At 40.8% G+C, this 12,088-nt stretch overlaps 1 protein-coding gene across 7 annotated transcripts in view; it reads left to right on the forward strand.

Annotated features, from left to right (window-relative positions):
* Positions 1–3,304: 3,304 nt before the first annotated feature.
* GTDC1 (glycosyltransferase like domain containing 1) overlaps positions 3,305–12,088 on the forward strand; it is a gene marked incomplete at its 5' end in the record, with an annotated part of 128,366 nt that continues 119,582 nt past the window's right edge. For all 7 annotated transcript variants that reach the window (XM_084264681.1, XM_084264682.1, XM_084264685.1 and 4 more), the window contains one exon: positions 3,305–3,486. In XM_084264681.1, coding sequence (XP_084120807.1) covers positions 3,305–3,486 — 182 coding nt within the window. The remainder of the gene's footprint in view (positions 3,487–12,088) is intronic.

Below are 12,088 nucleotides of genomic sequence, written 5' to 3' on the forward strand. Positions count from 1 at the left end.
ATGTGGGTGAAATACGAGGTAAGTGACTGCGTCCTACCTCCTCTGTGCCATTTTAAATACAAGAAATTATTAGTTGTATATAATAGAATTTCCGTTGCCTTATCAGCGTGTATCTCTCTTAAAACAGAAGATTTATTGACTTTTTCATTGCTCCAGCTTAGTCAATCCCTGAAGCCAACATGACATATATTACGCTGCCCTTATTCTTTAGCAGTTTCATATTTAAGTAGCATCTTGTAAAAAGAAAAAAAAAAACAACAAAAAAAACCCAACCCCAACAAAACAAGAACAAACTATGCCTCACACCGTGCTTTATAGAACAGGTTTTGGTCTAAATTGAACCTGATGTGTCGCCCTGGAAATGTATGAATATATGAGACTGGAATCCTTCAAGCACCAGTGGGGATTTTAGTGAGTGCTCCCTAAATTTTGGAGGATTGGGAGGTTTTTTTTTCTTTAAGGAAGCCTTCCAGCTTCATATCATCTCTGAAAAATGTGTCATTGCCTCTTTTCACCCCTGTGCCCTGCCGCTGTGAGGGTCTGTGGGTATTATTGTGAGGAGTTACAAGAGCCTCCTAATGCTCACTCTGTGATGGATCAGGATTTGCAACTCAGTTCCCCAATACAAATAGCCAGAGGGAGTTTATTGTTTGGCAGTGTTTGTGTAATGTTTGCATAATGCGGTTTTTAATTCATAGAATCATAGAATGGGATGGGTTGGAAGGGACCCCAAGGACCATAGAGCTCCAACCCCCCTGCCACAGGCAGGGCCACCAACCTCCAGGCCTGGAGCTACACAAGGTTACCCAGGGCCCCAGCCAACCTGGCCTTGAACACCTCCAGGGATGGGACGTCCACCACCTCTCTGGGTGGCCTGTTCCAGCCCCTCACCATTCTCTATGCAAAGAACTTCCCCCTAATATCTAATACAAACCTTCCTTCAATCCATTCCCCCTTGTCCTGCCAAATTAATAGATCAAAAGGTGGGATAAATGCAGAAGGACCTACGTGTCAGGATCTTTAAGCAAGGAGGAACCTGAGAACTGAGAGAGGCTCTTACCATCAGCACGTACAGTCATTCTCCATCCCCGGGAGGGACGTACAGTGAAAACTGTTGCAAAATTCACCCAAAGAGCACATTGCCTATTCAGCTAAACCTAGTGATAAACCCGGTTTCAGAACTAGTCTGCTGAAGTGCCTTCTGATCAGATATTTCATGAGCGGATTACTTTATTACTGATACCACTAATGATTTGTAAATGAACTGCAGTTCCTTCTCCCTGAGTGATGGGCTGGGTGGCATTTACCAATTTTTCCACATACTCTGTGTTGGGGTTTTTTTTTGGGGAGGGGGTAGAATTTGCAAAAACGCTTCCCTGTACTCCTTGGAGTTAAATTTTTTTGGTGACATTTGATGACAAGCGTGGCGTGATTAATTGCAAATTGTTCTTTAGGTGAATAGTGCAGATTCTAAAACACAGCTTGTGTTTTTATAGCAGTTATTACCCTGCAGGCTCCGAAAGGGCTTTGGAGTGCAGGGTATGATTTCGGTTACATCATTGTAAATTCAGAAAACGTCAGTGATCTCAAAAGTGTGACTTTTTTTTTTTTATTATATTTTTAAAGGGTTTTTTTGTTGGTTTTTTTTTTTTTTTTAAATTAGGTCAGTGGAAAAGAGATCAGAATCTCTTTTGCTACCTGAAAAGGAACAAGCTCCAAAGTATGAAGTCTTTTGCTTCCAGGAGGCTGTTGTTTTTCCTTTGAAAGGAAAATATTTGTCAAAAAATATATATTTGAAACAATATAGGGAAATAAATGATAGAACAAATTATAACCCGAATCCAGGCTGGATTAGGGCAAGTAAATCAGAGCACAGAATACTTCTCTTGCTGTGACCCTGGAGATAGACTTCACTGTTGCATCTGGCTCTGGGATGGGTCAATGACTCAAAGCTATCTAGAGGTTTCTTATGTTTTGCCTTCCAATTGAATTTATTCAGTTTTTGGATTTTTTTATTGCTGCCTAGTTGATCTTTTGATAGCTACAATGCACTTAAAAGGGTTTTTTCTTTGTTTTCTACCCCCTGATTACAGTTTGTTTTAACCTGAACTTGGTTTAAATAAATTTCAAGGTAGAGATGATGACTGATGCTTCCTGGAGAGTGTGTAAGTCTCTTTTATTCCCATTTCTTGTCACCAAAGGCTTTGATAAGATAAGGATTACAGCCTGAAACCACTAGAAATTACAGGTCAGGAAATGGATGTAGGGTCTTACAACGTACAGCATCGAACGTGAAGCCTGAGCTGATGAGTTTAATGGGGACTGCCGCCTTGTTAGGGCATCTTGAGAAGGAAGGCATCAGAGGGGCAGCTGTGGATGGTGGATCCCTTTCAAGAGTTCTGTTTTCAGCTTTTGTGTGCAAAGTATTTGCTCAAAGCATCTGAAAAGCGGCTTTTCAGGACCCCAAGTCTATGACTCATGAAAGGGATGAGCAATAGTCACAGGGTTTTCATCTTCCCCTTCACTTTGGGCAGCGTGTTTTGCATCCTGTTTGTGAGCAGCTCTGTGGCTTCTCATCTGAGAGCTTCCTTAAGCCTGTGATACTGTTCTCTTCCAGCCATTTTGGAGCATGCAATACACCCAAACCAACAAACCAACCCCCAAAATCCCCATCGTATCCTCTGTAGGGTCTGACCATGGTGCTCAGGTGGTGATCCCAGCTCCCAGAGATGCAGGATGCTTAGACTGCATCTCCCCGGGCTGCTGTCTGGCTTTTAAGTTGCTTACCCAAATTACTGTAATAAACACCTTTGGGGCTGAAGTGTGTTTGAATTGTCCTTCAGGTTTATCTACCACCAGGAAAAGGGGGAGAAACCTATGTGGAAATGAATAAAGTGCTTCCTAACCTATGGAAGAAGCATATGTGTTTGAGTGAGTGTGTAAAATAAAGCTGCTTTTAAGTATCTGATTGAAACTGAACCAATACATTCAAAATACAGTATATTTTTGTTAGTCTGGGACATTTTGATCCATTTTAAAAATTAGAAACAGTATCTTTTAATGGTTGAAACTAGTAGGTGTGATATTTTTGTTGTCGTAATTGTGAAGTAGCCTTTTCTGAAGTAAACTCATTGATACAACACAAGGGATTAATTTGATGGGGAAGGTGAAGGTGCTGTAAGGCCTTGCAGTATGTTTCTGTTTTTTTCCCAATATAATTTTCTTAAATAAAAGATGTATTTCTAAAGGAAACTATTTCTCTGTTGTCATTTTCAGGAGCCAAGTGGTCTGAAGTACTTGGAAAATGAGCGTTCTTCTCATTGAAGCCTTCTATGGTGGCTCCCACAAACAGCTGATGGACCTTCTCCAGGAGGAGCTACGAGAAGACTGTGTCCTCTGTACACTCCCTGCCAAGAAGTGGCATTGGAAGGCACGGACTGCTGCTCTTCATTTCATGCAGACGGTGCCAACAAGTGCTGATTACAGGTAACCCTGGAGCTGAATACTTTCCAAGCTCTGATTACAGAGAGGCCTTCAACCACATCTCTTGAGCTGAATTTTCAGTTACGTGTGTGCAAATGGAGACTTGCAACGGACAATGCGAATTCATCTTGAGTTGACTTCTTGGGGTGCAAATGGGAACTTTATTGCCATGTTTTGGAGTTTCCTAGACTGTTGTTTTCTTGCATCACTACTCCTTGAGGGTCTCTGAGAGTGCACGTCTGTGGATGCCTGTCCACGTACGTGTGTAGCTGTACATCTGATTTTAAAATTATTGAGAGAATCCAGCTATATTGAAAGGCTTAAACTGTGTGTCACAGATTAGGTTGAAAGATGGCACAGATGGAAAGACTTGCAAGCTTGCCCTCCAATGGCTCTGTTAGCAAGTCTGATTTATCAGAGTGTGCTGCTCAGGCTGACTGGGAGGGTTAAGGGAGCAGTTTTATCTTAACGATGGTCCGGTTCCATAACGTGCCAGCAACTGTGGATGTCAATTAGGCATTTATGTAAGTGGCAAATTTCTATCAGCTAGAACCTGGACTGATAAAAGCAGACTATTTAGGTCAACTGATAGCTATCATGTAGTGAGAATCAGTCACTCCAGAGCCAAGCTGTCTTTAAACCCAGCGATTTTTTTTTTTTTGCTTGGCCTACCTGATCAGTTGAGATGTGGTAAGATGATTGGATTGAGCAGTGACATGTTGTGTGGTGAGGTGCGTGCTCTGCTCAGGGCATGCAGCTGAGCATCACAGCGTGGGTAGTAAATGAGCACTGGGCTGACTTTGCACCTTCACTGAGAGACACAGTTCATGCACAGGGATGTTTAGCACAGGCAGCTGCTTTTCAGCCACAGAATGAACTTCAGCAGGACTTTGAGCACAGCTAAAAGATGCTCTAGCTACTTACAGGTCGGAATTGGGTCTGGTGTTTGTTACCAGGAGCAAGCAGACATAGTCAGCTGGGGAAGGAATATGATTTTTCAAGAGCAGATCTTGTGCTGTAGAAGGCTGTGCTTGAACAGCGCTACCCAACACAGTGCCTAATCCGATTTGGAATGCATACTATATGAACACACACCTTTCCTGTGCTTGCTTCTGGCTTGCATTTAAAATAAGCTCCCATCCCAAGCCAAATGTTATAATTAATTTCCCCTGGTTTGTCTCGTGCGAGGCATTTAGTGTTGGTTCCCTATTGCTTTCCTTTTGCAACGATTTTGTTTTGGAGGAGTGTATATGACAAACTGTTATGTAAATTTGTCTTGTATCACAACCACATCCTCCAACGCATCGCAATGTTATCTGTGTTCCTTCAAGGTCAGCAGCCCAAGCTGTCCAGCACTAACTGTATTAAACTAATCAGACATCACTCATAGACATACACTTCATTAGTTTAACTTACAGTTACATTGACCTAAGATAACTTAGCTCCAATTTGTCAAGTAACCCCTTGTCTTGGGGGAAGGGGGAGGGAATGACGGCAAAAAAACCCAAATCACCCCCCCCCAAATAACAGCCCAACAAAAAACCTCAACCCAGCAGCTTGAAAACTCACTTGAAGTTAATAAACTTGCAATCTGTCATAGACTTATGCGCAAATATAACCTTCACTGACAGCAAATAGGTCTGATCTAACCAGTGGAGCATCTTAAAGAGTGGAAAGCTTTCCCTTTGCTGTTGCTGTTGGGTTGGATCGGATGGGATCAAATAGTCAAAGTTCATTGAGATGCAATATTTAAAACAACAAAAAAAAAAAAAGGATGAAAAGGATGTACCTTACCCTCACAGGCAGGATGAAATTTTAAGAAGGGCTGATGTGACTGGTGAAAGGAAAACTGGTTAGAGGTACCTTCTACTTCGCCCTCACATTTTTAATGTTTGTTTTGTAACTGAACGTTTCAGATAATTTATTAAATTGAAAGTATAAGTGCATCAGCCTATGACCTGAGGAGGCTGACTACGCTCTCCTATTAGAAAAAAAAATTGATTCAAATTAACACTGATTCTTTTATTAAAAGTTTGCTAGTAACCACTAAAGATCTGCTTCCCAGGTAGCAGTTTGCTGAGACAAAACTCTCGTTGTAAACTGGTGAGAGTGTGTGTTTTGAATTACACGTTTAAATGCTTCAAACTTCTTGTGAGGTTGTGGGGAGCACCAAATTTGCATTATTTACACTATTGATGTCATCCATAGAATGCAAATTTTCCTTTATGAGTGATTTTCATAAAAGTGACATTCCCAAAATACCTTGTTTCTGTTTGGGTGTTTAATAATACAGGAAACTCACAAATATTTCAAGTGCAAACATCTTCAGGAACTATGTTCTGCATTGCTACACTTTTATTTTCAAACTGTACTCTACTTCAAGGTGTTGGTATGTCTGAGAAGCCACACTGGAGCTGGGAAGTCTGGTGTTGCTATACATCTAGTAGCATGCTTAGGTTTTAAAAGCTCTGCACTCCTGTACATATAAGCTGGTTATGGGAAGGAAGCAGGTTTGTTAGCTTTCAAGTGATGCTCAGTGAGTTAAGGAACAGGTTTGAAAAGTGCTTTTGAAGCAGAGTGTAGAGTGCAGAGTTGTAGATGTTAAATCCAGATGCTCTGCAGCGACCAAAGAGTTTGTGATGAACCTGCAAATACTTTAACTGGAGAATAGACACATAGACCCTTGAGTGAGTCGTAAAACTTGACGATGGGCAGGGCATCTAGTGGTACTTCTGTGAACTTGGTGTGCAACAGAAGGATGTTCTTGTGCAACAATGAGATTTACCCGGAATCATCTCAGGGAAAATATACCCTCACCCTTCAAGGGGAACACATGTAGCTATTATCATAGAATCTTAGAGCCTCCTGAGTAGGAAGGGACCTGTGAGGACCATCAAGTCCAACTCCTGGCTCCACGCAGGACCAGCCAAGTCAGAGCATGAGACTGAGGACATCATCCAGACGCTACTTGACCTCAGCCAAGCTCGATGCTGTGACCATTTCCCTAGGGAGCCTGTTCCAGCACCCGTCCACCCTCTCAGTAAAGAACCTATTATGGAAGGTACCACACAATTAATGTTTTATCTGTAACACCACATAGGCCTACACTAGTTCTTGCATTTGTCTAGAAAAATACTGCTTTTCTGCTTTCAGGGCTTCATGGTGCAGTGTGTCATCAAACCAGCTTATGTCTTTGTTTGTCTCCTTGAAGGACAGAAACCATCATAAATGTGGAAGGTCAGGCGTGCAGTGTGTCCCTCCAATGTGGAAGGTCATCAGGAGTGTTTTTTAATGTGGCATGCATAGCTAGTAAACTTGAAATGGACTAATACATTGATGTCCACCAGCCCCAGAACTGAGTATTTTTAAGAGCTTTCTTAATTGCTCTACAGAGATGATAGTGATTTTCCCTTAATTGGACAGAAGGAGTTTCATCCTTGTGGTGGCAATTTCCAAATCACAGCGTTGGAAATGTACTCAGAAAGCCCACTATTACTGTCTGCTTTCTCTAGACAACTTTTTCAACGGCTACAGAGGTTTTGTTAAGCAGTTGATGGAATATTATCATCTTCATTCTGTAAATTAGGAAGGTCCAGCGGCAAGCCATGGCCTCCTCGGGCTGCTGGCAGTCTGTGGAGCCGCCGCGTTGTCTGCTTTGTCTCCCAACTTGCTTCAGACAGCTTAAACTCAGTGATAAATGTAGATGTCTGATCTTGTCTGAAGTTGTTGTTCATAAGCACATAGTGACTATTTGGTAACTCTAGAAAGCATGTAACAAAAGAGGGGTTTTTAGCCTTTTTTTTCCCCTCCTAGCTAATAATATAAAACTTAGACCCACAAAACAGAGAGGCTCAATGCAGTGTAGCTTCCAGTTCGCTTTAATAGCACTGCTAGATTATTTTAAATATATATATATATATATATAAATATTATGTGTAACATTCAGTACTGCCCCCCAGGTAGCTGTTCATATGAATAAAGATTTTATTTGTAACAAACTCTAGCCCCAAAATACCCCTAGGGTAAATGTTAGCATATATATACCCCTTGATATTTGACAACTATATTTTAAAGACAAACTCTGTGCTTTTTGTGTTTTAAAAAAGAGAAAACAAATCATTGTTTGCAATTAATAGATTTCTGAAAAAAACCAACACCTGAGGGTGTGTTGTTTGGCAGTATAGGGGATATTACAAGAGTGTATGATGTAAAAGTGAGGGGTTTTTTAATAACCTGTTAAGTCTGCTAAATTTAGGATTGTTTCTGATCCTTTCCTTCTGTTCTATAAGGAGAAAATCATAGAATCATCGAATACATTGAATTGGAGGGGACTCATAAAGTTTGCATGGCTGTAGAGTGAATTCTTTACTAACTGATGGAGTTGCCTAAATATCCTCTTAAAAACCACGATCCTGTGAATTTTTATTCCAGTGAGCAGTACAGTAGGAAGGGTCCTGCTGAGAACATAACACAGCTTGCATGGGTAAGCATCCTTCAGCTAGAATCATTTCCAAAAAAATACCTGCAAGTAATAGATGTGCTGGGGCAGATGCTTGTAGACGTGTGTCCAAGCAAGGCAGGGCCAATTTCAGCTGGATACATAGACACCCATTTGTGCTGGGAACGTTCCTGTGTTTAACAACTTTACATCAAATATGGGAAGCGTATCTTTATGTAGTCTTTGTAGGAAGTGGAATAATTTTCCCTGTGTTAGTGGCCTTCCCAGCATCTAGACGCAGTACCACTCAGGTCAGAGATAAGTAAATAGTCTAGTACTACTTTAATGATAACCATGTACCTGCAAATTAAAAACAATAGAAAGTTTACCTGATGTTATTTTTCTGGGGTGTATTTTATGATGTTTGCTTCTTTATATGGGTGAACAAAATTTGAATCTCATTTTTGGTGTTGATGACTAAGAGTGTGTATTTTGCTTTTGTTGCTCAACTTGGTTATGTTTGAAGATGCGCTGTCGCTCACCCTCTTGGCATTACTGAATAGTGTTCTGTCCAGAGCTGCTCTTAGTTTCACACTGTTTGTGTTGCTCAGTGCAAAGTTAAGAAGTGTTGATGTGTTTTGGGGAAGATGGAGTGGAACCTAATCCTGGGGAAGAGATTGGTGAGTTGTCCTTTGGGCTCTGATTAGTTGATACAAAGGCAAGAAGTAGTAAGGTGACTAAATACAATAGCTGGTGTTCCACTAAAGACAGGGTTCAGCTCTAATCTTTGATTAAAAGTACCACAGGGGTGTAACTTGCTCATTACTGTGGACCACATTGAGTACAAATAACTAGCTTCTTACTAGCCTTACTTCATCTCTACATCTTGCTGTAGTGATGTCCAATCCAAGAATAAGAAATCCTTCATTTAAAGGGGCAAAACACACAGAAAGGGCAGGGTACAGGAGATGCTGCTTAGTCCCGTGCTCCTCTTTTATGCTCCCTAGCTGAGTTAAGGGCCATTACTTCTTTAGTTTCATTACTGTTAAACTTACTTGTATTTTAAATTTTTTTTTTTAAATTTTATTTTATTTTTTTGTTAAACAAATGGGTTGAGTTGGCCAAGGTTGGTTCACATGGGCTCGTGCAAACTCACACACGTTCGCCCTGCCCACGCTTTGCACTAGCTGGTTGGGCGCTCGCATCGCACCGGGGGCCAGATGGCCGTCCTAGCGCCGCGCTGAGCCTAAACTAATAAACCCTCCTGAGATACGAGACACAGGCAACCATGTACTGAGCTAAAACAACTTGGTGACTTCTGACCAAAGCTGGCTGGTGTCCAGCCAGCTTAAAGTGTAAGCAAAGAGAATATACGTCCATATGGAACGGCATGAAGCTCCACCACTTATCACAGATGATGCCCTCCACTTCTGTAGCCCCGGATAATAGAGGGTGTCCCAGCCTGAATAACTGGTGTGAAATTCTCTCTGATGAGGGAGGACTTGGAGACCATCTGATGCTGGGAGTACGTAACGTGGGAATGTAAAACTGGGGTTTGTGTGATTTTAGGTTAATAGCGGCCAAAATCTGTTTCTGAAAAGCTTCTTCTGAAAACGTTAGCCTTGGAAGTAAACTTCTAAAGAAAAGAGTGTGTGAGAGGGGATTTGGGAAAGACTTTTATCAGAACACCACTATAAAGCAATGCTTTTTTTTTAAGGTAACAAAAGAAAAATGTTTACAATTTGTTTAATTGGGAAGAGAGTGTAAATTAAAGTAAATAAGTAATAAAAAAAAAAAAAAATCCAGGAAAAAAAGATGATCTGAGGGCAGAATTGTTTCCTATTGAGGGTGATGGCACTGCTGTGGCTTCTCTGCTCACAATTAGACTGCTAAAATTTATTTTTGAGCCTGATGGAGAGAGGCTGGCTGAAAGTTTTCATGAAGCCGGCGAAGGAGGTGGGACTGGGACCTCCTTTGTCGGGCAGATTAATTACCTTGCTTCCAGGGAGCAGAAACAATGTCCTGGCGCTCAGAGTCCTCGTACTGTGCAGCGATTTAAGAGCAAATGCTTATATTCTTATGTCTGGCTGTGTAAAAACTTGGGGGGTGGGGGGATGGGGAGGGAGGAAGGAATTAAATAAGAACCCCTCCCCAAACCAAACCTCTTTTAAGAAACAGGACGAATAATTTCCTACGTAAACTACCTGAAATTTATTCATCCAGACAGCAATGTGATCTTAAACATTCACTTTGCATTAATCAACTTTGCCTCAGATAAAATGCTGGCAGATGGTAGCTATTCGTTTTAAAAGTGACAGGTTTTCTTTATGTTTTTGTGTGGAAACCCCCACATGCACGCTTCCCTCCAAAAACTTTAGTCTAATTTCCCCAACATGCTTCTCCCCCCCCCCCCCCCCCCCAATTTATTTTATTTTATTTTAACTATGGCCCCATTCTTAGGTAATTTCATATTTTGGATCATTAAAAGAGGTTTTAGATGAATTTAAATGCAGCTTCCTTCCTTTGAAGTGAGTTAAAGTAGATATGTGTGATACCAAAATAGAAGGGAAGGATGAACACAACGTAAGGAGAGGTGCAGGACCAGGGAAGGATGCTGGTTGGGACTGCTGGGTGATCTATAGAAAGTGCTAATGTGAAATGGCAGTTGTCCATTTGATGTGTAAAAGATTTGCTCAAATTCCAGAAAAAAAAATATTCTGATGAGACAAGGAAAGAACAGTCTGGTGTTTCAAACCCTAGCATGTGTTTTCCTTTATGTTCTCGAGTGCTGGGTGAAATCCTTATTTTTCTTTTTAAAATGAATTTTATGAATCACCTGGAGAATTGATATTTACATTGCTGGCAGTAAAATGTAATGAAATTGTGCATTATGATTCAGTATTTCTACACTTAGGATTTTAATGAGTATTTTATCTGTCCTTTTAAATGGTTGCTGTGTCTATAATTTATTTTTAGATTAGTTATGGATTACATTTCTATTTTCAAATAACAAAACACACAGTACTGTATTATAAAGAACATGATACTTTCTACAATTCATTGTCATTCTAGTTCATAACACTAATTTGATCTTCCAAAGGGAAAGGAAGAAACAAAGCTTTCAGTTTGTCTAATAGAGTAAAATCCTGTTGTTTGGGGTTTTTTTTCTTTCCCTTCCCCATGCTGCTTTTTCTCAATTTCAGTGTTTCTTTTTTATTTTTTATTTCCACCTAAGAAGTTAAATACAAATTTTGTCAGATACTTGCTCTGCACATGGTTTGGATTTATAGCTTTATATCCCAGTGTTATTTATAACTACCTTGCTTAGTGTGGACTCACAGCTTGACTGGATTTTCAGAGTTGGAATGTAATGAAGAAAATTTATGTTAGAATCAAATTTATGTTATGTAAAGTGTTTTTAGCAAAATAGTTTGGTTTGGTTTGGTTTTGCTTTTATTTATTTTAAATGAATTAGAGTTTGACTTTCTGTTAAATTCAGCAGGTCTTGGTTGAGGTTGTTGGGGACATCTTTGTTGGCAGTCTACAATAGATCAAGACTTTGGGTATCTTTGGTTACCTCTGCTTATCACTAATTGCTGTTACTTCTTACCTTGCCTCCACTGACTAAGGCTGCTGTGACCAGTGGGTAGGGGCTTTCTTTGATGTGCTTGTCTGGTCCAAACTGGAAGCAGTATTTCTACAGATGGTTTTTCACACCAGCCGTGGGCTCTTTGCATCTCTGGTGGGTATCCATGAGGCTCAGTGTGGGTTTTGAAGGTCCCATTGTCACTGTAGAAAATGTACCCAGAGGTCTTGTGTTCTGGTTTTCTTTCTTTGGTTCTTCTGGGATTACAACTGTACACAGAGTTGTAACATGCATATGACTATCAAGAGAGGTGTCCCTGCTAGTGTGTCCTGGTAAAGATGTGGAGAGGAGATAGTGGGAAATGGTGCTTCTGGTCCAACGTCCACACAGAACCTTACTTTAGGGATTTTTCTGAAGAATTAGGTGTAGTTGGTTTTTAAGGACCAAGTGGCCATCAGCACCTGGCTTAGTTTCATCTGGAAGAATCCAGCTCATAATCCTGGACAGCTGCCCTGGTGAGAGCTGGGACACGTGAGGTGAGGATGGTTATGAGAATCTCTTCCTAAATGTTCACCAACTGA

This window comes from Gallinula chloropus, assembly GCF_964237585.1.
Source record: "Gallinula chloropus genome assembly, chromosome: 5".
In the NCBI taxonomy this organism is placed as follows: Eukaryota; Metazoa; Chordata; class Aves; order Gruiformes; family Rallidae; genus Gallinula; species Gallinula chloropus.